The 27,587-nt window shown below is 29.5% G+C and overlaps 1 protein-coding gene across 1 annotated transcript in view; it reads left to right on the forward strand.

Moving 5' to 3' along the window:
• Window positions 1-27,587, forward strand: part of LOC129962786 (metabotropic glutamate receptor 6-like) — a 173,495-nt gene that overhangs the window by 58,273 nt on the left and 87,635 nt on the right. Inside the window, exon 2 of the mRNA XM_056076781.1 lies at window positions 24,174-24,328. Coding sequence (XP_055932756.1) covers window positions 24,174-24,328 — 155 coding nt within the window. The remainder of the gene's footprint in view (window positions 1-24,173; window positions 24,329-27,587) is intronic.

The following is a 27,587-nucleotide window of genomic DNA, read 5'->3' on the forward strand; positions in this document are numbered from 1 at the left end:
CGTAACATATACATGCAATATATCTGCATTTAATATCTGCGATTGTCTTGCCGTCCAACTTGCAAATAGAAATTTCCTTCTACTATTTTGTTTGAATCAGCTATTTGGGTGTAATTACACAAATACAAGTTAATACTTTTTCTATGCCTTTGATAGAATTTCTTCTTCTTAGCAACCATTAAGCATTAAAGCCAGACGGTAGCTTTTACTCTTGTTTCATTTCGCGTTTGTTTTTTGGAGCAAATAAGAGCTAATTCAGCACTCTACAACATTTTATTGCCGAAGAATTTAAGTAATTAATTGCGCATCGTACAATTATATCTAGAAAGATTTTTCTTTAATTGGCATTTACAAGAATAGTTAAAGTGCAATAAAATCAAGATGTAATTGCACTGAATAAGAAATTTAGAAAAAGAGCTGTTTATATTTATTTGATTTTAAATTGCGAGTATTGCCATTATAAATGAAATAAATAAAATAAATAATAAGAAACTGATTAAATAAAAGATATCTAATTTGATTACTTCTCCTAGTTAAATAAAGAAATGTAATTGAAATTAGTACGAGAGACGAAGGGGCAAAATGAATGCTCTCTTAATGAAAAATTGAATTTTCTTTCTAAAATTATTTTTTTAGGGAGCATTATATTTTATTGAAATAAAAAGCAAAACTGAAATTTGAGATTACACGTAATTAACATGGTTGTACATTTAATGAATTTCTTAATTGGATCTAAATAAAAGAAATCAAATTTAGTCTGAAAGCTTGTGCTCTAAATATATAATTAGCTCTTTTGTATTTTAATTGAATTGAATTGAATATTCTTTGTAACATTTAATTGCAGAACTTGAATTTTAATTAACCGTGAATAAGTTACACTTTATTTTAGCCATTTCATTAAATGGTTCATTGTAAAAAAATATCACTTTAAATTCATATAAGTTGTAAATCGTCGAGGAAATAGCTTTTTAAAAGTCATTAAAGAGAAATGAAGAGCAATTTGAAAGAAAGTATTCTGTCAAAGACTAATAATGTTGGCTTTAATTGTAAGAATTTCGATTTGGGTCTGAAGGTTTTACATAATTTTTTTTCTCACTCTTATGGAAGGAAACAAATAGTAATGTTTCTACATGTTCAATTAAAAAAGAATGATTTTTAAGTTTAAAGACGATATGAATTCTGCTCAACAGTTAAATTCTATCCCAAAGAAGATTCCGTTTCCAATATCAAAAAAAAAAAAAAAAAAGGAAAAAAAAGAACATGTTTATGTACAATCTAAGCACCTATAAATGAAATAATAAAAATAAGAATAGCTCTTTGAAAATTCAAAGTTCCAAAGTATAAAGTTTCTAAAAACTGGGTCACGAATTTTTCACTTCTTACCTCTTTTAACTTTTCTATATTTCTTGCATTCCGTTTTGCTCTTGGAGTAATAATATACATGTAGGTAGCTTATTTTTGAAGACATTTTAAATTCCTGATTTCATAGAATAAAATAGTTTGATAGTGTTGGGATGAAGCGAACGGACTATTTTTCGCGCTTAGGAATATCTGCGTGATTACGCTTCTGGGGCTTCGCTCCGATGCATTCCTCCCGCGAACTGCTTAACTTTATGCTGTGTGCGTAATTGTCAATACCTGTGTTTTTTTTTTTCTTTTCGTTTTCTAAGTCTAATAAATGTGCTTTCTTCAAGAACCATGCTGAGATTTAATGAAAAGTAAAAACAGATAGAAATTACCGGGGGAAGGGGTCTTTCCAAAACTTTCTCGCACTCTCTCTGATAAACTTGTCACGCCAGAGAACTCATCACCTGGCAGTGGTACACAATAGTTACGAAATAACTTTTAACGTGAATTTAGTAATTTTGTTGAACCTATCGCAATCCTCGGAGAGCTATATGGCAATTAATACCTGGCATTCGTTAATAATATCCAAAAATCGAATTTGTGTTTTAGACAAATTTTTTCTCAACCGATTAAAACAAATATTTGACAAAAAACTGTACTTGTAGTCACAAACTCATATGCCAAATTTTATATATTTAAATCATCGCATTTCTGAATTATTGATTCTAAAAGCACACACGGACAGAGAGTCAATCCTTTGTTGGATTTGGCTCAAAATATGACAGGTGTCTCCATTATAGATGTAGACTAGTCAAGAGAGTTTGGTTACCGGCGTTTTATCCCACAATAGAACACAATTGCAAAGTGCAGTCGAAGAGTATTCGAAAAAAAAAGCACATGCAGATATTAACAGTAGGAAAGCAAAACAAAAGTCGCTACTTACTGCTACAACAACCCTAGGCTCTCAGAGGAAATGTGCATCGAGATCAACACACCAAAGAGATATTTCATTCGATTGACTCCACAATTCTCGTTTACACCTGTCACTTTATATAAAGTCTTCGACATGGCAAAGAAACTTCTAAGAAATAGACTTGATTTCAAATCCTATTAATATATCGCCTTAATTCCTGTACTTTCATTAATTTTAAATTTTGTCTCCAAAATCATCGAATTCGTTGCCAAGTTTTCAGATGGTTGCCCAGTTTGTCGCCAAGGCTAATGTTATTGATCTGTAAAACTCTCTTCTTTAATATGAAGCCAAATGCGCAGAGATGAAATACTACAAATTTAAAATAACACCAAATTAATTTTTAAAAAATTTGGCAGCATAATTATAATTAAAATGATTTCATTGTGACGATTTAGGAATGGTATCATGTATGTTAATCGTTCATTCAGTATAGCATGAGATGTAAACATAAAATAACAATATGCCTTAATTGGAGGAGAAGCTAAAACGAGAAGTAGTGGAAATGATCTAAAGTGGAATAAAATACACTTTTATAAAAACTATATTTATAACACACTTTAAGTAACCTAATCATTAAATTTTCGTGAAAATGTAATTTTGAGACCAAATGTTGTCCACTCTTTCCCTGATGTACTAGACTTTTGAAATTTTTGCACAAATGTGTGTTCTCGATGCCAATACATTAATGAACATATTAAGAACTTAAAAATGTCTTAATATCGATTGGTACAATTAGATTTTATTTCTAAAAGACTCTCTTTAACTTAAAAAAAATAATAAAATAATTAAAATGAAACAGATTTCTGCTGTTTAAAAGATCAATAGTAATGCATTCAAAATGCATTAATGTTATTATTAAACTCATAATCGGAATGATTATATTTTGTGTTTCCAATCCATGTCAAAAGTTTTAGTTTTAATCGGTATTGTTTGTTTGCCTTATCTAATCAACAGATTATTATTATTTCGATTACAAATAAGAAATTATGTTATATAAGATTTTAAAGTAACTAATTTTACACTTTCAGGAATCTTTTTCCTTTATTCAATTAGGTTCGTTCAATTCTGTATCAAAATTCTAATTTCCAAGAAAATAAGTAAGACGAACATTCTATTCTTTATATTAGAAGAGTCGCTATTGGATAAAAAGAATTTATACATGGAGTTACTCAGACGTACAGTTTATTTTGACAGAGAACGCGTTAGAGTCTCTTTTTTAAGGTCCGACTTAGAAAAATGCTATACATAATGCATGGCTTGCTCTATTTTCCACATTTTTCTGAACTATTGATTGGCATCAACGGCTTTGGGCCTGACTTCCCCATGTTTTTCTTTGGTTATCCGTTAGATCTTGTAAAATAGTTCACGTGGAAACATCAAGTAAAACATGCTTTCAGGGTGTTTTGAAAGAACTGTTTGCTTTCATGGAAAGTTTGATTTCCGCTAAAAGTTTGGCTTGTTCAAAAAATTCTGCTTTTCGACTTTTTTTTTTTCAAAATAAGTTGCGAAGTTGAAGCAGTGACGTAAGAAAATAAATGGAATTTGCGTGAAACGCATGGAATAGAACTCGTATACCGTGACTCTTTGAAGCTGTTTTATTCCGAGCAATAATTTAAATATATAATATTAAGGCTACTACTGTTCATTTTCTTATGTGCAAATGCATGCATAAATCAAATGTTGTTTTTAGAGCTTTCTAGCTTTGGCCCCCAAAATTATAAGAGAATTTAAGTAAAGAAATATTGATTTTTCAGAAACTTAATATAAACAATATATTTGAATTCCTTGTGGAATAATAATATGATGGTTATTGCTCCATAGAAAAACCATATTTCTTTTCAGAAAATGAGTTCTTCAGGATCTAAATTTGTTTGTACCTTTAAAAAAAATCAATTTTCGGTGTTATTTATCGATTCGGTGTTCAATTTATAAAATAGGAGACATTTCCTCTTTTGCAGTTTATCTTGGATGTTTGTATGTTTGGAAATTCAAGAACTCAGAAATTAGCTTTTTAAAATGTAGTTGATTTAATTTCTTAATCTCTTCTTTTTCTGCTTCTTATATATATATATATATATATATATATATATATATATATATATATATATATATATATATAAAGTTTCTCAAAATTATCTTTTTTTTAAAATTTCTATATACTTATATAAAATTGCTTTTAATGGATTTATAAGAAAATTTGTACTGCGATGTTCGTAAATATGAGGCATCTATTGAACATAAGTTTATTTATTTTTGGGCTGTTATATATTTTTAAGAGCCTATTTTTTAAAAAAAAAGTGTATCTTAAATTACATATATTATAAGTATATTGAAAATGAAAATAAATTCATTGTAATTATTGAACCTATTCATATATGATGAAAGGATTTTATGCAGACATTTTCCAATCAGCGGCTTGTACTATTAATTTGGAGAGAACCGTATCACACCAGATTTTCAATTAACTATCGAACAAATGTTCTCTTGTCATTAAATAAAGGAAAAGGATTATTATTTTATATATTAAATTTTGATATATAATAAGATTTGCTGATTTCATTAATTAATTAAAAATTTTGATATACATAAAAGATTTGCTGGAATTCCAAATTAAAAAAAAAAGAGCTATTTCATTTCTCTAAATTTAAAACTTAATATTCTTAACCAAGTTAACTCGGAATCAAGTCATAGAAATAAAATAATTTATTAAATGGTAAAAAAAAATTATAACAATATGCAATTTAAAATATTTAGGACTTAAAGATATCGTGTGTACCAATCAGAAAAGAAGGGTTAAGGGTTACCACTATACGAGTAGAAATCGTATAGTAATGGTGGTTCAAAAGCGACATGTGCATGTAGTAGCTTTCAAAGTAAACATAAGAAATAAAAGGATGCCGCTGAACGAACACATCTACAGTTTATTAATAAAATAAAAATTACATGATCAACAACATCAAATGAACTGCATGAATGGGTTAAAGGACATGTTTGGACTGTCATCCATGAATTTATATGGCAGGCCTTACATCTTCGACGCATGGAATACTGGATATTTCCTAAAATCGCGGGACTGTCTCCGTTGTCCCCTGTAGCTATTCTTACGTATGTAACACATTTTCCTCGCTATTAATGGGTATGTTATACACAAATCGTACACCCTAGAAGTAGTCGAGCCAATCAATGAGCAGAAAAAATCACACCTTTTTTATCGTTGACAGGTTATAATTGACCATATGTAGCGTCTAACTTGTTATAAAACGACGCTTCAAGTGGGCAGGATCCCCCATCATGCTAGTACCACCCGCAAATTCGCATCACTAACGAAACAGCTCATTGTCTCGTCCTGTGAAAATCCATCAAAAAATGTACGACAAACATTTCTTCCTAGACAAGACTTTTTATGATGTTCCTGACTTGTATAAGTATTTGAAAAATGTACTCGAACATTTTGTATTAATACAAATGAAAAAAATAATGAAAATTCTGAGAATTTAAAGGGCAGATGAATTAAGACATGTGTTTACAACCATTAGCGAAGCTTTATTGAAACTGAAACTCGAAATAGCCTATGAAGATAGCCTGCTGATTTCACGAAGTTTTGCACTCTTTATAAATCAGATCATATCCTCGAAACCACGTAACATCGTTTAACGAGTATAATTCGTTCTAGGATGTTACTCGTAATTCGAAACACGCGTTAAACGAAACAATTTTTCTCACTTGAAAAGCAGGGAAAATTTGTTCCATTCGGAAAAAAAAAATTACATTTAAACATATTTTCAAGACTAAACATGTACTAGTTCAAACTCCTCGGAGTCGAGTTACAGCCAAAACATTTTTCATATAGATATAAAGATTTTCTTCAAACAAGCTTCAATACAAACTGATACAAGTCAATCCAGCATGCGACATCCCTTCACCATCGTTCTTTGCCATTCGTACTGCGAAATATCTTTCCTTAAGCAAGAGCAATTTTCACGTTTTGTTTTGGTCGTTATGACAACAAATTTACAAGTATATTTCTTCATAATATCGAAAAAACTCATGAATTTTTTTAAAAGGGTAGAATATTATCGGGAATTTTGAAAATTATTAAAATAAATTATTTTAAGACCATCTAAAATTACCGATCAATTAAAGTATTCTTCAGAAAATTATTTTAAAAAAATAAGATATAGCTCTTTTATGAGAACAACCCATAGAGGATTAGAAATATTTCTTTGAAAAAATAATCAAATAGCAATTAGTGAGTTAATTTTTTAAATATATATTTTAAATCCCTATTTTTTTCCACTTTTCAGTAATAAAAAAATGTCAGTTAGTATTATGAAATAAAAATAGCAACTGCTAAAGTAAAGTTTTGAAAGAAAATATTTTTTTTTTCTTAAATATTAGAATATTGAATATCTTATACTTTAAAACAGCTTAGATATTGAAAACAAAAGGAAAAACGATTGCACTTTTTAATTTATATTCTGCTTTTTTATGAAAATGATAAAAACATTAAAGCTTAGAATACCATTAATTGAGCCTATTACTTTAGAAACCGCATTTCTAAGCTTAAGTATTCAAAGCGAGAAAATTACCCTTAAAAAATAGTAAATTAAATATTAATAAAGAAAAACGTTCTAAACTCCAGCCATAATTTTTTTGAAATTTTTTATAGGGAAATAAAATTATTCTACCAAATATAATAAAAAGAAGCATTAAATATTAATCTACTCATAAAATAAGCTCGACCTATTTTTTAAAATTTTATTTTGGCTTCTCCAAAAAAATATTATGAGTTTTTTTTTTCGCCGTTTTCACTAAACTGAAAAGAAAAAAAAAAGAAAAACTAAAAATAAACATTAGCAGCCATTTGCATGTTTTGCAAATGCTTCTTCATGTTTTTCACTGCTGTTTTGTGAATTTTTTAAACCTCGATTTTTTTCACATTCCTTTTTTTTTTCTTTTCCCCAAGTACAAGAAAAATCGGATTTTTTTGAGCAATTAGGTGCTTTTGAGTTAGTTCATGAAGCGTTGCTGTAAAAAATTCTTTATTCTAACTATATATTTAAAAACAAACTCGTACATGCTTAATTTTCTCTTTGGAAAAAAAAAACTCTCCTGTTTATTCATAATGCTTTTCTAGATAATCTTCTTTTGAAATAGTTCTGTCATTTTTCTTCAAAATATTTCATAATTAAATATTCAAAGATCAGCTTTGACATAATATTTATCTTTGTTTGAAAGATTAAGTATCAAAAGCAGTTGAAAATGTAAATAATCTACAACGTATTATTCATTCATGGAAGAAATTTTAAATTTCAATTTTTTTTTATTCGTAGTAATTATTCTGTTTACGTGTTAAAATTAATAACTTCAAATTATTATTTTTTGTATTAAAAATAATTTTTAAAATTTTTTATAAACGATTATATACGAGTTTATGATGTTTTCAAATTCCAACATGGAATTTTTGGCATTTATGTAACACCTACTGGAATTAATATAAGAATGGTTAATAATACAAGAATTTTCATAGAATTGAGAACACACAAACAAATAATTCAAATTAGTATTTTATGTAATTTATGTAACACCTACTGGAATTAATATAAGAATAGTTAATAATATAAGAATTTTCATAGAATTGAGAACACACAAACAAATAATTCAAATTAGTATTTTTCAAAATGAAAAAAAAAAAAAATAACAGAAGTACCAACATTTTAAATTAAATTTTTATTACAAACTGTGTTTTGAAATCCTACAACGATCTCCGCTAAGGACCAAATGCAGCCGATGGATATCGAATTCGAAAACTTTCGGCTAGAACATTCATGTTTCCGAAGAATATTAATATCATTAAAGAACCCTCTAGAGCTTTATTCTAGAACAGCCGCCTTTGGAAATTAACTGGTCCGCAATGAATTAAAGATTTCAAATCAATCTATTACGCATTATTTTATGATCTCGACGGCCTCAATATCTTTAATTACCAAATAGTAAAAAGGCATAAAAGCGAGGTTATTTTAATATCTTTAATGTTTTATTAATTATGTATATGAATTTTCGTACTTTAGTCGAATCCCATGATGATAATGAATTGAATCTTAACTGCTCGTGATTACTATAACTATTAGAATTTTAACGTTGTTTTCTACGATAATTTAAATTCTATTTCTGATTTCTCATATAAAATTCATGGATAATTAATGGATTTTTTCTATCTTATTTTTCTAAAAGTAAAAAAAAATTCGCACGATTAAATGTTAGGAAAAAACAAGAAAAAAGATTGGACTATAATTGTAAAACCAAACTCTTTTGCTAAAAATGAAGCAGAAAAACAATTTTTTAAAAGTTTGATAATATTCAAGAAAAAGCTGCGATCAATTTAATCCACCAATAACTCACATCTCAAAGAAGTGCCAAAATGTCTCATAGACTTTAATTAATTAGCATTTCAAAGACATCTTTCGAAGGTGCACATTCTCATCTTTCAAAGCATATTTATTCCAAATTATTAGCTCTATATTCAAACATCCATTCTGTAGAGCATCTAAATGCCTTAATAAATATTCACCTTTCATATTATTGGAAATTCAAATAACCTCATGATTTTAAAGAGCGCCTTCACCGCGATTGAGAATTCGTAATTTCCATATCCTTTTCAGAAATTACAAATGAAACCTCCTTTTTAATGCATATATCAGAAGAAATTACGAACCTAATTATAGACTCATTTCACATGTTAAAATTAATAACTTCAAATTATTAGTTTTTTTTTGTATTGAAATAGTTCTTAAAAATTTAAAACGATCCCACAGGAGTTAATGTTGTTTTCAAATCCCAATATGAAATTGTTGGCTTTCACGTAACATCTACTGGAATTAATATAAGAATGGATAATAATGTAAGAATTTTTATGGAATTGAGAACACACAAACAAACAATTCAATTTAGTAATTTTCAAAACGAAACAAACTGAAATATCGAAATTTTAAATTAAATTTTTACTACACACTATGTTTTACAGTACTATAATGATCTTTATTGAGGGGCGCATACAGCCCATGGGTATGGAATTCAGAACCTTTGGCTAGAACATTCATGTTTCCGAAGAATATTAATATTATTAAAGAAACCTCAAAAGCGTTATACTGGAAATCAATCTATTATGTATGATTTCATGATCTCGACTGTCTTTATACCTTTTATTACCAAATTGGGAAAGACATAAAAGCCGAATTATTTTAATAGTTTTGGTGCCTTCTGTTAATTATTTATATGAATTTTCTTAATTTGATCGAATCCCATAAGAATAATGCCATTAAATCGAAACTGTTTCAGAAAACTATTGCAATTTTCACTTTGCCTTTTACGATAATTTTATTTCTCATATAAACGATGATCGATTTCGATTCTCATATAAACTGCATGGATAATTAATAGAATCTTTCTAACTCTGTTTTCAAAATTCAAAGAAAATCACGCGATTAAACGTTTGAAGAAACGAGGAAAGCAATTCGACTTTTATTGTAAAAGGGAAATCGTTATTGGAAACTAAGCAAAAAAGAACAAAGCAAATTTTTGCTAATATTCAGGAAACAAACTTCATGGCAATCAACTTTATATAATTAAATGTTACTTTTTTATAATTTAAATTAGTGGAAATAGCTATATAAACCGCCAATGGTAAAAGCGCCAAAATCTCGCCGAGTTTTTAATAAATTATAATTTCTAATACATTTCACCGAGGTGCACATTCTCACCTTTCAAAGCATATTTATTCCAAATTTAATACTCTATATCCATAGATCTATTCTATAGAACACCTAAATACCTTAACAAATGCTATCCATTCTGATTATTAGAAATTCAAATAACCGCATGATTTTAAAGAGCGCCTTCCCCGAGATCGAGAATTCGTAATTTCCAAATCCTTTTCAAAATTCCAGATAAAACCTCCCTTTTAATGCATATATCAGAAGAAATTAAGAACCTAATTAGAATCTCATTTAAATACTGGGATTCAGCTGCAAAAGATTTTATGGCGCAGCGTTAAATAAATTCAATAATTCATGCTTAAGGCAAACATTTATATTCACACTCGAGCGATGGTGATTAAGTTAAGAGGGATTTCAACAACTTTAAATGCAAGTGGAGCGCTTGAGCAACTTTTCTGTTTTCTCTAGATACCGAGCCTCGAATGGAAAATTCGAAAGGCTCTTCATTAACTTGGAAGTGCATGCCGGTCATTTAAGCTGTTGAATTTCGTGCATATGAGTAAACATCAGATTTTAAGTAATAAGCTATGTTACATGAAGTGATTGTTGGAGAATTGGAATGACTTGAGTGTCTGAGTATACATATACTCAGATAATCTTATAACTTTAAAAGAGCAATTCTTGTATATATATATATATAAATTTATTTCGTGTATCTCGGAAACGATTCTAACGATTTGTTTAAAATTTTATATTTAGATAAGTTTTGCTTCTTAAGTTTATCTATATTTGTGTTTTCCCTGAATAAACGGGCTTTCGTACTGAAAATGTTATATAGCGATATCTCGGATCCGATTTCGCCATGGTAAAACTGAGTGTAAGTTCAAAAATATGATAGATAAATCAATGATAGATAAATTGTAAAATGAATACTCTATTATAGTTGATTGTTTCGAATAACATGTTAAATAATGTGTATTCATTGATTTTTTAATGAGCAGTTCAAATGTAAAGTTGTGCAGTAAGTAAAGCAGTTCAAATGTAAAGATTAAATGAGCAGTTCAAATGTAGGTAAGAAAGTAAAATATTTATATGTAATTAGTGTGCGATTGTTATCTAAACATTTCCTCAAAAAAAACAATTTTAGCAAATAAATAAATAATAATAATAAACTTTCGAGCGAAGTTCGGTTTCCCTTTCTTCTTCTTTCTTTCCAAATTATGTTTATAAAATAAATAATTACATATTTAGAAAAATGAATAAAATACAAAAAAAATACTATTTGCTTTCATTATAATCAATTATTTATCCTTTTATAATAAGAAAACGTCCAAAGTGTTGAAAATATAATTTTTTCCTACATGTGTACGTATACCATATGAAGAAATGAAACGTTTGGTTAGATTAGTTATCTGTTTAGATTGCTGTTTAGTTAAGGACAATGGTCAATGCACAATATGCATGCATTTGATAAATGGTGTCTACAAACAATTCGAATTTTGCTGTCTCCCGTCTAGTGCAAGGAACGCCATAGTGTTTCTATGTAGTAAATATTAGGCTATTCAATAATTCTTTTGAAGAAAGTAGCAAACTTAACATTTTTAGGACAAAAAAAGAACATCAACTTAATTTTAAAAATTGTGTCTTCAGAGCAATTAATCCAATGACATTAGAGTTTTTTTTATTTTTTATTTCGTCTATACCCAAACTTTGATTTGCCCAATCCATCAAAGTAGGAAGTAGTTTAAATAGTCTGTCGGATGATAAAAATTTCTTTGCTATTAGCCATTTTTTTAATGTTTGGGAACAAGCTTTTATCCAAAGCCTTCTCTATTTCCTTTGACGAGTGAATCATGCAATTCACTAATGAATTCTTGACTAGTAACCTCAACAGGATGAGTTGGTCATCAACATTGTGTATATTCATATGGTCACTTCGAAATTAGAACCATAATTAGACTACATAATGCTCAAATTTAAGACATAGGACTATCATAATATTTATAAAGCTCAACTTTGATTTCCTGAATCCTTTTCCCTTTTCAAAAATTAATGTTTCTTTAGATTAAATTCTTCATGATCCTTTTTTCCGAAATGCTGGTATTCAATCGATCTAACTATGAATCGCCGCAGCCTAATAGATACATTTGAATGAAATTTCGGGTGACGTCCTTTAAGAAAAAATCGGCAATTCAATAAAATTTTGAAACGGTTTTAGAGACTCCACGGATTTATCTAGCAATATTTGTATGGTTAATTTTATTGCTTTGAACTCTTACATTGCTTTTACTTTCATTTAATATATTCCCTCACTTGTGTTTCCAAACATGGTTCATAATGTTTTATGAAAAACCAGCAGGATTGTTATTACCCAATTTTCTTACCATCCTTCATAATATAGACTTCTGTGAAATTTCATTGTTGTATGTCAAACCAGTGAGAGTCTTATGACCCAATTGTCTTAGCATGGTACACAATATAGAAAGTCTTCTGTGAAATTTCTTTGTTTTATGACAAACCAGTGGGATGTTATTACCGAGTCTTCTTAGCATAGTACACAATATAGAGAGTCTTCTGTGAAATTTAATTGTAATACGAACTAGCAGGAGTCTTATTACCCAATTTTCTTAGCATGGTACATAATATAGAGAGTCTTATGTGAAATTTCATTTATGACAATAGAGTGGGAGAGTTATTACCTAATTTTCTTACTATAGTACACAATATAGACAGTCTACTGTCAAATTTTGTAGTTTTATGACAAACTAATGGAAGTGCTATCACTTGACTTTCTTACCAACATACAAAAATATGGTAAATTTTCAGTTAAGCTTCATAACATAATGAAGAGAATGGCTTATGCATTTCGATTTTTTTCTGCAACTTTCTATCGTTAATAACTGCTTTTCACAACTAAATTTAAATTATTAAACATTGCTTCAACTAGCAAAATAGGAAAGCTTGGAAGCACCAATAAAATACATAGCATACATTTTAGGACAGATTCTATCGAAGGCCTCTTCATTTCGAATGTTCGGTTCATTGACTTCGGCGTCCGTCAACATTTAGAAAAGTTTGAAAATATCGTTGAAGGGTTTGGTGAATATTTTTGGACGGAATCCAAACAGAACCTCTTCGACGAAATATATATTTCTTCAAATTTGGTATCCACTAGTAAATAGAATAACAGATGAATCGACAAAATGCTGCAGCACATTTTTAGAACTTTGTCGAAGGCGTCATCGTTCAAATATCTGGTTCATTGACTTCGGCTTGCGCAGATCGTTAGATAAACTTGAAATCAACGATGACGTGTTTATTGTTTATTTCTGGATAAATTCCGTTGAAGGCTTTGCCAATCTAATATCCGGCTCATGAATTCTATCCTGGCATGTAAGGTTTGGTGGAAGCAGTTTTGATATATATTACAATAAAAATTAGTATAGGGAACCAGTTATGAACCATGTTTTCTTGTCAACATTTAAATTTTTTCTTTTTTTTTTGCTTTAAATGGTCACTGATGCTTATGCATACACATACGAACAATGTTTCTAGTTTTTCTTGCAATATTCCTTAACATTTTATATTCCGAAACTTATTTTATCAGGGATTTTTTAAATTTATATGATATCATTTGATGCATAAAGATCTCTGTGGCGTGGTAGTAAGGTTTCGGCTTCGGAAGCGGAAGACGTTAGGTTCGGAGGAGAGACTCGATTCCACTAAAGAACCATCGTACATGTTAAAATCCGTAGGGGGCCAAATGTTCTTCCGTTGGTGTGGTGCAGAAGTTTGGAAAGGGTTGTCAGGACTTAGGTGTCGTCCTCATCGCCAAATCGTGGTTCAGTCTTACGAGGTGCGTTTCAAAATAGCCCTAGTGTTGCAGTTAATAGGGCTAACTAAACTAACTAAATTTTTATTTTAATAACTAATATAACTAAACTAAATTTAGTAAAGAAGGAAACTTTTAATTAATTAAAATCATTAATTTAATCAATAATTAAACAAAATTAGGGTCGTTTGTTTTAATAATTATATCCTCAGTTTTCAAGTGAACACTGTCAGAAATAATGGCCATATTACCAAATTCTATTGTTATATATTATGTTTTTTTAAGTGCTGCTGTGTTATAAAGGGCTGAAATTCCGCACAAAAGTTCTGATTTACACCATGTATTTTAATTCCTAAAATTATTTGTTAAGTTCATAATAGTTTTTTTAAATGCTAAATGTGTTTATATGTCTTAAAAACAACTTAATTTCGTTCTAAACTTATTTTATTAAGAATATTTAATTATTTTAAGTCAGGTTTCTAAAATATTTAAATTTCCTGTAGCTGCACGAAACAAAAATTTGTCCATAAATTTCTCGCCGTTGGCTTTCAACTTCCGAAAACAAAATCCGCAACCCAATTAACGTTTTCAGACTTTTCAAAACGCTCGAGACACATCAGTTTACCTCCGCTTTCTTTATTATTTAATTTTAATCTTCATCCTGTGAGGGAAAACTATCATCTGCGATTTTCATTCTTTATGAAAACAAACTGACAGAAAAATAAATAAACACTCCAACCTTTCCACCGTCTGAAGTGAGCTCATTAAAATTCGTCATTTCTTGTTCTTCTTTTCCTGGAGGAAAACGAGAAACAAATTTTCAGCCCTTCTCGAATTTCCCCGCGGAGCTGAAATGGAGAATTTAATTTCCGGTCCTTCTTCCTGTCGTGGTTTTCAAAACGCAATTCACTTCTCTTCTGGAAGGTCGCATCGATTCCAGGTGATCGATTGCTGACACATTTCCCACTCTTAATAGAGTTGCAGCAGAGTTTGTTTCTTATTGTTTTTCATTCGCCTTCCGCTGGTTTCTTTGATTACAAATGAATGTAGCACCCACCGAAAGCTTTCAGAGAGCCCACACTATTGTGTTTATTCTTCTTTCTCTAATGATACCGCGGATTGTTCGTTATCGGTAACAGGTCTCCCCATTTATTTTGTACTAACCACCTTTGGCAACTAGGGATTTCTTGGGAATATTAATTGTACTTAATTTCCCTTAAATCTCTTATGTATAACTTCAGTCATATTTACGTCCTTTATTTTCAAGCAACACTAGGGCTATTTCGGGACCGATCTCATAATTTCCAACAGCCTTCAGATGACGAGGAAGACTTAACTTCCCTCTTAAATTCCGTACCACACCAGTGCGAGGATGTTTGATCCTGACTGATTTAACATGGACTAAGTCCAATTACACGACAGTTCTTCGGTGGAATCGGGTCTCAAACCTGAAACCCTCCGGTCCCTTACCACCGGGCCCTTATGTATAAATTGAAGATAATGACACATTTTTCACCATATTTTTAATCTTAAAGTAGATACACACATTGGTAATTATGTTATTTTAATTCCGTTCTGTTTATTTTGCATATGAACCATCCTTACAGAATCAAATCTCATGGCATCAAAGTGCGTTTAAAAATTTTATTGTAAAGTTTATTTATATTAAAAATTTCACGGTAATGCAAATTCATTGTTTATACCTCATGTAAATTACTCACTTTTTAACACGTTAATTGCGGTTCTGAATTTCCTACAATTTAAATTATATGGACTCGTCGGTCACCGGTGATCCCCTCGGTAGTGAAGGTGTTAAACAGAATATTTCTTTCTTCACAATGATGATGTTTACGCGATCAAATTGGTGAAATGTTGAAAATGATAAGAATTTTAAAGAAAAAATGAAAGTTATTATTGAAAATTATGAAAAAAAATATGTTTAAAAAATTGCCATCATTCTGTAATAATTTGCATCTTAATAAAATTCATATCTGTAAAAAATATATTTTAAACTTTAAAATATGTAAAAATTAATTTTGTGTGCTGAGCTTTCGCGGGAACGTCCAAAAAATTTGTTTCGAATAAAACATTCTACACTCTTGAATACATTTATACAAAGTTTGGCAATTCTAAGTCAAATAATCTGTTCGTTAGAGTGCCAAACCACATACATATATTTTTCTGTATTATTAGTAAAGACTAGCTGCCTTTGGTGATCAATTGATTTACTAGGAATGTTGGTAGTATATAATTCAATTAAGCATAAATTGATGTTCTTTAATTCATTAATAAGTATTTTTAATCATCAAATTGTGTCAGTAGCCTTTGATCTCTTCTGTTTATAGTGTATATGTACCTTTCGAAAGGAACTTAGCCGCTTTATGTTATGGTTCATTAAAAAGTAAAGTAAGCAGATATTCATAATTTCTCTCAATAAAATGCAATCAAGCATCGAACTGATAAGCGTTAAAGCTCTGATTTTTAACTGAACATTTAATTTATTTAAACTAATATGGTGTCATATTGGCATGGAAAACGTAACTGCATGTTCTAACAAGAGTACAAATTGCTTTATGCGGTCATGAAATTCTTTTTTATTCATCATATAAAATTTCAGTATAAAATAAGGCGACACATTTTACCTTTATTAACTGAGAGCATATAATAACATATTTGCTGGATTGAGACATGCTGATTGAAAGACTAATTACAGGTTTGATTAATTATTTTTTCAGAAAACTGTAAATATTATTAACAATTTTAAATGATTTTGTTAACAGAATCCCGAAAAAAACCCCGATAAAGCAAAATAAAAAGACTAAAATGGAAATTATTGCAGTAAAATTGATGAAGAGTGATTGTGAATGACTGGCCAAAATATGTTAGCTAAAAAACAGGAGAGATTATTGGCGAGAAACGATCATGGATGATTGGCTGAAAAACAGAAGTGATTGTGAATGATCGACATAAGACAAAAAATGAAAGCTTAAAAATAAAATTAATCTGAAGTGTAAAATTACTGTTAGGCTATATAGAAACTATAATACCCCTATATGCGTCCCTGGGAGCTTTAAAATTCTAGAAACCCTCCACGTTACAAAAAAAAAAAAATCAAATTTTAAGATTTTAAATTATAAATGGCAATGCATCTCGATCGAAATATCAATGCAAGCTCGAATTATAATTCTGTTTCCTAAAAATAGGATCTGAAACATAAATATTAAAAATTCTCAGAAAAAAAGGTAAAATAAAAAAGGTATCTAGTACAAAATATAGTAGGATAATCTTTTGTTTTTTATCTCTCTCACTTTTACTAACTTTTAAAATGTACTTTTTGTTATATGGCAGTGATAACTTGCATTCAAAAAATGTATTTAATACCATTGCAACGAGTTTATTTATAAATCTTTTAACAATGAAATATATTGCTGTTAAATATACTTAAAGATATAGTGGTGTGTTGTGGTTTTCTAAGAAACTGCCCGTTTTTAAATACACTATTTTTAATCTTCACAAACACAGCTACACTGCAAAATTCAAAAAAAAAACTTATTACTACAGACACACATAGAAAATTAGGTTAAAGAATAGTATGGTGGAGGGATTCCATGGTTTCCAACCGAAAGCATTCGGCGTTAGAGCAACAGTTACGCATGGGGAAAAAGCTGACCTCGGGGTGCAGGTATGCCGCTCAAATGGTTGTCTTCTGTCAAACACCACAATGGGGCGCTCTCAGCTCAAGGGAAAAAAGAGGTGCTACAAAAGTATTTTTAATTTTTAAAAATTGTAGGTGAGTGTGTGTTTAATCCATGGAAAGATGTGTCCGAGTCTTTTTTTTAGTTTATTTTCGCACACACACATATATAACAACACATATGGATGATGATCACACATATATAAGGTAACACATAATATATATATTTAAATGAAAAATTTGCCGCTAACAAAGAGCGAATGATTAATTTCTTTTGCTACTAACAAAGAGCGAACTGTGCCTACTTGCATCAGTTTCACACCGATTATCAAGTTGATGTGTTTACAATAAAAAAGCTTAAGTGTGCTTCTTTCACATTCCAAATATATATATGGTTTTGAGCATATTGCGCCATCTATATTCAGTATTAATTAATATTTACTATATAAATAACTATACAAAGAATAAAAAAAATACAAATAAAATAATTAAATTAAAACAAAAATTACAAATAATAAAATTACATAAACAAAAATTATTGAAAAATTATAAATTTTTTTTTATGAATTCATGTAATTACATGCTTATTGATAAATAAATTATTAATTTGATTTTTTTTTTAATTTTTGTGAATTCATGTAATAATATGCTTTAAAATTAACAAGGAAAAAAGAAAAAAAATACGATTAAATTTTATTGATAATGTAAATAAAATTCTGTAGTTCCATTCCTTAGTAAAGATTAATTACCCATGACGAAATCATGTATCAAATATGATACATTTAAGTACAAAGCCCTCCTTTTGGAACAATTTTTCATCATAAAATCAAGTCACATATCTCACAAGGCACAAATTGCATATTTTATATCTTTTTATAAGCATTATCATCCTTACTTTGCAGATATTTCCTCACATAGTATCGAAACAGAAAAACTGAAACTGAATTACGAAATTCATACATGAAAATGCAAAGCCCTTTTGACAAACACATTTAAAAAAAAAACTATTTTTTTATTTATATTACTAAGAAACTGAAATTGGGTTCATTACATTAGACAGTCGCGTTTTTCTTCTGAAGTAACTTGTCAAAAATTTGCCAGATTCAATTATATGATTTCATTTCTAGAGGTACATGCCTGTCTAAATAAATATCGAGTTTGAAGGAACAAAATACATAAAATTCGATACTCGGAAAAAAATAGTTTTTGTTTATGAAATATCTAAGCAAGTTTGATAGTGACGGCTTTTTGCTACATAGATTGTTTTGTACCGTTGATGGTAAATGGATTGGAAAAGAACTTACAGGATCATCAAGAATTTTTCAACAAATTTAAACATTTCTTTTTGATTCCGTGAATTATTATTTGTGAAAGAAGAAATGATTTAAGGAGTTTTCTTATTTTCTATTTAGATTGAGCATCGTAAATTTAGATTTTCTTTATTTTATAGAATGGCAAAATAATAATATTATTCAGTTTCTAACTATTTATAGGTAGTGAGTTTCAAAATTATCGACTAAATGTCGTTTGTAGTTTCTAATTTTTTGTGAAAGGGGAATTTGGAATTTTTTCACAAAATATCTTTTGTAGTTGCTAATTAATGGTAGAAATGGATACTTAAATAAATTTAGAATTTCAGTTTTATCAAGTTCATCGAAGGTCAGTAAAGTAAATAATATTTACACTTGGAAAGCCATGCAACCTCAAAGTTTCGTTTTACAGTGGATATCAAAGGAGGTTGATATTTTCATGTACGTACTTAATATTTAATATCAATATAAATAATAGTGCATATTTGCAAAAGCGTTCGCTCTGAAGGGCAGAGCGACTGCTCTAAAGCTATCATTAGTACAAATATACTTTGAAGGATGGAAATATACATCAAGGGGGGACCTTTCTCCAATTACCATTCGGTCAGTTAAAAATTAAATAATTAAGCTTAACAAAATTGGAAAGAAATATTAAGGTTGATTCGCAAAAAAAGATAAAATAAAATGGAATAAAAATGAAGGAATCCTTTATCAAGGATTCAAACCAGAGATTTTTTTATTTGAATTCTCTTATATTGACCCCTCGTGATTAGGGATTGCAATACCGGTATACCGGGATACCGAATACCGGTATTTTGAGCCATTTTACAATTTCGTAATACCGGTATTCACAAGTTTAAATACCGGTTTTTCGGTATTTGCTAGAAATTTTTTAAATTGACTCTACTATATGTTCAAGGATCGCCAACAAAGCAAAATAATAACGTTTTTGTTTTTATGTCTCCCTAATGGGCGAAATTAATTAGCTAATTAATGGCTTAATTAATTGCTTAAATCTAAATTAACGAAACATGGATTATCCCTGAAAGAAGCTATTGTATCCATAACTACTAATGGAGCAACAGTTATGAAAAAAAGTTGGAAAGTTCATTGGTGCAAATCAGCAATTGTGCTATGCTCATGGAATTCAATTAGGAGTAATAGATGTATTATACTAAAAAAATAAAGAACAGAAGAATCCAAATACTGTGGATATAGAAACTTCGGATTCCGGCATTGAAGAGAGTGTGAGTGATATTGACAATGAAGATAGTGGCAATGTAATTGTTGAAGAAGATATTGCGAATGAGGATGAAATATTAACCCATCAAGAATTGCTTCCTATAGTTTATAAAGTTCGAAAAATTATTAAGATATTTAAACGTTCCCCTACAAAAAATGCCATATTACAAAAATATATACTAACTGAAAATAAAACAGAATATATGTTAATAATAGATTCTAAGACACGTTGGAACAGTTTACTCCTATTGATGGAACGATTTTTGAAATTTAGAAATCCAATCCAAAAAGCAATAATCAACTTAAACCTGTAAATTAATTTTTCAGATAGTGAATTCGACTTAATATCCAGAACTATATCATCTCCACTTCCAATAAAACTGACTATAGAGACATTATGCCGGAGAGATTTTAATTTATTAACAGCTAATGCAACAGTAAATTTCATGTTGCAGTCATGAAAGAACAGCACACATCACTATCTGAAGAATTATATATTACATTGAAAAATCGCACAGAAGAAAGGCATACCGAAATAGAAAATGTCTTATGGTATTTACATAATTATGATTTTAAAAATAAAAATAAAAATGAAAAAGAAAAGAAAAGAATCAATTCAAATCAGATTAAGTTTATAGTAAATTTTCTTAATTTTTTACCCACAAACCTATCCACATTCAGAAGAATTCGATTTAGTTATCTTAGATTATGATGACACTAATGTCGATAGGGAAAAGGAATTGTCTCTTGAACAAAAATTAGAATTAGCGATAAATAAATTTAAAAAAATTCAACGAACCAAAATACAATACAGAAATCGGCTATATCCAACACCATCCGACGAGAAATCGATTTATTTGAAGATTGGGATTTAGAGGTAAATACTTGGAAAAAGTATATCGCGCATTGCTAACAGTATCACCAACTAGTGTAGATGCTGAAAGAGCGTTTTCGACAGCTGGTAATTTTCACACAAAATTACTTTTCAGGCTTAATGACAGTACAATGGATGCATTATGTTTTTTAAGATCACATTTCAAAAATTTGTAATAGTACCACTGACTAAATAGTGATATTTACACTTTTTTCTCATTTAAATAAATAAGTTGTTCCCTTTATATTCTTTATATACTGTTATAATTCTTTATATACTTATATAATTTATAAGTTACATATTTTTAGTGATATTTACACTCTTATAAAACTGGCAAATAAAACAAAGAAACACCTGTGTTTTCTTTCTTTTTCTAAAATTTCTAATACCGGTATTAAAACCAGTATCCCGGTATTAAGATCTAAAAAATACCGAATACCGGTATTGAAATTTTGGTCCGGTATTGCAATCCCTACTCGTGATCCTTGGTTATGGTTTGCAATTCTATAATTAAGCTTAATTAACTTTGGCGTTTTCCCATGATAACTTGCAAAAATTTTTTATTTCAAAAATGAATTTTTACGCAATCTTAAAATTAAAAATAATTAAAATAAGTTTCTTTCTTTCCTTAAATATTCAGCAACGTGATTTTTAAGTATTGTTAAAAATCAGGAAATGAAGATTCTCATTATATTTTCATATTCTTTTTTTTAATTCATATTTTCGTATTCTGTTTTAATTCGGTTCTGTAAACATTGTCCTATAAGATAGTCACATAATAGAAAATAAACTACTTTGTTGAACTATTACACTTATAAGTCTTTAATTTCTTTTATAAATATGCTATAGCCTATTTACCATACTAGTGGACAAGAAATAAACAGCTATTAAGTTCCTTTGAATCAACGCTGTAATCAACAGCAAATGAAAAATAAGAAAGTGAACTTATAGTATCCTGTTAGACAACGTGCAACTAGATTTTGATTGATTTCATTTGATTTTGACATAAACTTGCATGAAGGAGGTTTATACATACAAAAATCAGAATTGGTGTAACGCAAGTAAAGTAACACAGCTTAAATTTCTATTACAATTAGAAGTTTTTAAAATGTTTTTAAAAAGAAATATTGTATATTAAAGTTACATTAGAAGAAATTTATCGAAACACAAAGTTTACTTGAAGAACCTACTGATCACCAAACACAACCAGCTTCTGAAAGATAATTTGTCATTTGATTAAGTGTGTTCAGATTTTTCAGAATGTTTGGGAATATTCTATTCCCTTTTGAGTCATCCAAAATATTGAACCGAGAAGCTTCCGATATTGCGATTGCTTCTCATTTCCCTCAAGAGTAAATAATTAAAATCATAGTGATAGGCGCCTTTTCACAATGACGGGACATATGTCGGAAGATTAAGGCTGTCCAATAATTGACACGTTGGCCGTTATGACACGTACTGGTTAGATAACTCAGTGTTATAGGCAACGGAAGCATAGGATGGCATTATGTTATGTCGCAGTTCCCGTCTCATTGCTGCTGCGATGATAATCATTAAGATTATTTCTAATGCCTCGGAAGAGCGAGTGTTGGTCCCCAGTAATTACTTGCTTCCTTTATTGACATTGGAGGGAGGCTACAGATGTGAGGTGAGAAGCTTCTATATAAACAGGTTCTCGCTTCTTTGGCACAATAATGGCGCGGGTCGAGTTATCCTCATTCCCATGGCTGATCGTACTTCTGCTTGAGTGGTACCTATTATAATGTCCCGAAATTCGGAGAATTTTGTGTTTACCACAGCCCCTTGTTTTAAACTTCGTTGAGACTCGGTCATTCAGATATCTCGGATACTCAGGCATGGCGGATGTAGCTCCCGTGGTTACTTAACTCCTTGGAAGAATTTGGAAATAATTTCGTGCTTTTGTAACTATTTTCCTAGACTTTTCAGGAGTGAGAACAAGCGAAATTTTATCTGCAATTACCAATCACCAAAGGCCTGAAATCAGAATTCTTCACTCTTACATCACCGTGTCAATATTGCCATTTTTTTCATTATTTAAAATTTTTATTTATTTATTTTAGTTGGATAGCATTGTAACTTTTCAATGAACACGGATTTAGAGATGAAGAGATTTTATTTGGCAATTGTGACTGTTTGTAAAAAATGATCTGACTAGTGCTTGTAAGATTCCTTATAGGCAAATCACCGACCGCAGGAGCTCATAACACAACATCTAGAGAATTTTTACGCGATTCTTCTTGGTCTCTTGGATCAAAAAAAAAACTTTCACTCAGGCATTTATGTCACTTTGTCCCTGTTATCTAGCTAACATACAAGCTAGAATAATTTCGACAGGGGAGTCTGTCGTAAAGATTATAAAAGTCGATTTTGTAGATATGACATCTAGCTAAAAGGGAAGAATAAAAATAGAAGAAGATGAGGTGAAATTCTCTTTTCTTTGTATATCTCTTACGATTGACGAAAAAAATGATTCAAATATTCTAAACTACCACTAGCGATATTTTTAAATGTTTTTAAAAGCTCTGATAACTTTTTTCATTTTTCGAATAAGAGGTTTTTGATAACTGCAATCATTTTGATTAAAAGGTTGAAAAATGATTCTCAGTTTCCAATTACAACTGCTTTTTAACCTACGCGCAGGATAAATAGTTGCTTAGTTATGATCTGTTGTATTTTTTTTCGAATTTTTCCATCCTTATAGTACTAAATCTCAGGAAATTAGAGAGGAAAATGGCAGTGGAAGGGACCCCCCCCGCCTCCTCTTACCGATTTATATCAGGGCCAGGAAATTTCTCTTTATCTCATAGATTGGCACAAGGTTTTTTTCCATGTTTTACAATAGCCTTTAAAAAATATAATTTTTGTGATGAGTTCTAGAAATCTTGCTAAATCTTCTTGTTTTACTAGTTATACTTGTGATGCTTTACGAAATATAAATCTTTCATCATTTAATCAGTAAATGTACGCACCAGAGCCATCTTTTCCATTTTTATAAATTCATATCTACAAATATTTATGAATAATGCAAATTCTTATTTCCATATCTTATTTACGGGGTACTCAATAAGCTAATGTATAAAGATTTCCTCTGTTTGTTTATCCATTAATTTAAGAATTTCCATATGACAAGAGACAGATATTAGAGAAAAATGTTATTTCTTTTAGGTTCTATTAGCAATATCGACGACGGTACCTACCGCTGTCCGGATGGATCTTCCCCTACTATTCGCCACAAACGGATCTCCGGTGTCCTTGGCGCCGCTTCGAGCGTAACGTCTATCCAAGTGGCCAACTTGCTGCGACTTTTTAAGATACCACAGGTAAAGAAGTCTTCATATTTTCATAATTTTATTTCAACCAAGTGTAATCTACGGTAAATAATGACGTACATTCATAAATAGGTTTACTCTTCAAACGAGTAAAGAAATCACGATCTTACATTTTTCTGAAACCAAATGACTAATCTAGTGAACATTAATAAAATATTTTACTCTTCAAACAGGTAAAGTAATCTCGCTCTTAAGATTTTTACATAGCATTTTTTCATAGTGTAATCTGCGTAAATAAGAGCGAGCATTAATAAAAATTTTTACTCTTCAAGCAGTTCAAGTAATCTGTCCTTCAAAAAATTTTTTTAAAACTATAATATAATCGACTTAAATAAGAGTGAACTTCAATAATAGTTTTACTCTTCAAGCAAGAAAAGAAATCTCATCCTCAAAAGTTTTATTCCAACCCATAATGCAATCTACATAAATAAGAAGGAATATTTTCTTGAAGAGTAAAACTATTAATGAATAGTTTCCGCTCTCAAAAATTTATTCTGACTAATAGTATAATCTGCAAAAATAGGCTGGGATACCCTGGTTGGTAGGGCGTTGGATTCGCGTCCTTTCGGTTGCGAGTTCGAACCCCGCCGGTCGAAGACTCCCCTAGTGTGAGGTGGCTGACGCGCGTATAAATCTGTTGAGGTCAAAAAGTCCTCCATGTTGGGAGTACTGGATCAAGGGTGATCGTTCTCTGATTCATGTCTAAATTATGATATGTGGATGTGTGAATGAAATGCTTGAAGGATGTCCGCCCCGTAAAAAGGTTTGTGACGTGTGTGTAGCTAAGTCGTCTCTTGGCCCTAAATGAAACTACTGAAAAAGCAAGAGACGTACCCTCGGCTTCAAACCACAAATGACTTTTTAAAGTCAGTGGGCTTTACTAGACAAGAGCCATTAGAAACAACAGCAACATAAATAAGAATGAATATTCATAAATAATATCACTCTTCAAGCAGGTAAAAATGTCTTGACCTCAACATTTTTCCAATCAATAGCGTAATCTATATAAACGCGAGTGAATATTCATAAATAATATTTTGACTTCACAAGCAGGTAGGTAAAGTTATCATTTTCAAAGATTTTCTAACCAGTAGTACAATCTATACAAATAAGAGTAAAAATTTATAACTACTACTAATAATATAAATCTACATGTGTATGTTTAAATGTGTTTTGACCTTAGAACTACCAACTTTAGTAGATATATGTATTAAAAGGCGGAATGTGGATTTTGGAGGTATTATTTAAAATTTTAATTTTAATTTACTAATTAAACATTAAAAGGAATCTGAATTTTTTCGCAATAATTTCCGAAAATACTACATCAAAGAATCCCTTTTTTTATCATTTTAATAGTATTAATAGTAAAAAGTATAGTAAAAATTAATAGTAATAGTAGTAAGCTTATTTTGTAATAATATATTTCATTGTAGAAATAAAACTAAAATCGCTTTCATTAGTGTTAGATATATTTCATCCTAGCATTCCAATCCATTATTGGTAATTAAGATTTGAAAATTCGGTTTATTTTTCTGTGTTATTAAAAGCTTGCTTTTCATAAATTTTGGAATTTTATTATACTTACAATTAAACTTTAATTTCAAAATAAAGAATGGTGAAAAAAAAAAGACCACTTATTTTTAAATGTTGCTATTTTTTAAAATCATATGATTTGATATAAAAAACTGTTAACAGAAAATTAACAAAGTACACAGAAAGATGGGCAGAACAGAGAAATACCTATAAATTATGCATCCATAAAAATTTTAAGTTCAAAAATATTTTGTTAAAGAAAACATTTAGATATAGTTACACAAAATATTTTATTTAAAATTTCAACAAGCATTAATCTTTGCGATCTAATTCACCCCAAAGCCGACTAGTTATTTTGCAACGAAAGTGCTCAATATATTTTTTCTTCAAATTTTGTTATGGCTAATAAGAAGTTTAAATAAAATTTTAAGTCTGGTTTTTCGCAAATGTTGAAATAATTTATTTCTATATCCATTGAAAACTGTGTTTTCAGTTGAGAAAGGAATATCTTATCATTCTTCTGATATTGAAAGAAAATATTTTAAACATTTCAAATTATATTATTTTTTTACTCTAGATTTACCACATCCAATATTCTTTGTTAGCTTTTAACACTCTTTTAGTTCTGCCAGAAATTTTTCTAAAACCAGAAAGATATTAAAATCGCTTCTTGTATCTAATATTTCAATTTTAATTAAAAATAAATTTACGGATAAAAAGAATATTCTGTAATGAAAAAATATAATTATATCCAATTTTTCTTTTACTTACATATTTTTATAATATATTTTCATACACGTTAGCATCACGTTCATTGATAATGTTAATTATATTTTTGCTTTCTGGCATGTACTGTTTACAATACGTAGCCTTTAATAGCTGATTTAACATGTCACACATGTAAAAATACGTTAAATAAAATGTATTTTAAATATTACTGGCAATTATTTACAAACAATGAAAATGCATTTTTAGGGTATATGTTACCTTTTCTGTATAACTCACATCAGACTTTTAAAAATAAAACTAAAATCGTTTGTTGAAACCTCCGAACCTTTTTAATTTCTTTATTTATTTTTGTGAAAGAAAATGAAATAAATATTGTTGGCTGTTTGATTTTTCTTGAACTTGTTTTCTGAAATTTATAATGCTAAATTTAAACAGCAAAATATTTTAAGTATCCACAGGTTCTATTTTTAACAATTAATCTTTGCCTAAACCGTTGCTCCTAACAAATTAAGAGACTTCCTGCGATAAAATTGCGGATTACCAAAAGTACAAGTCTTTTAAATGTAATTCAAACTCTTACACTGAAAAGTTTGATTTGAGCGAAAGAATGCTGTGTACAAGCATAGATGAAGCAATTTATTTGTTAAGTTATTTTTATGAAGTCGTAATTAATCCAACTTTCTTTAGATAAAGCCAACTAATTAATTAAGAGAACAACTAAATTGTTTTGTGGTTGCCATCAAAAATGCAGTACTACTGTACCGAAACTTTCGACAAGATTCGTATTTTTAAACACCAAGATTTTCTTGGCAACTACAGATCAATCAATATAAGTTCACTATGTTGAGCTGAGAGTGGTTTAGTGAACACATTCTTTTTTAGTTTCTTTACTTTCAGCGAAACCACGCTCGCTATCCAATTATTTGTACTAATGACTTTTCGAAAGCATTCAATTTCTTGTTAGGGATATTAAGTGTGCTCAAATTAA

The sequence above is a fragment of the Argiope bruennichi genome, chromosome 3 (genome assembly GCF_947563725.1).
Source record: "Argiope bruennichi chromosome 3, qqArgBrue1.1, whole genome shotgun sequence".
NCBI classification, from domain to species: Eukaryota; Metazoa; Arthropoda; class Arachnida; order Araneae; family Araneidae; genus Argiope; species Argiope bruennichi.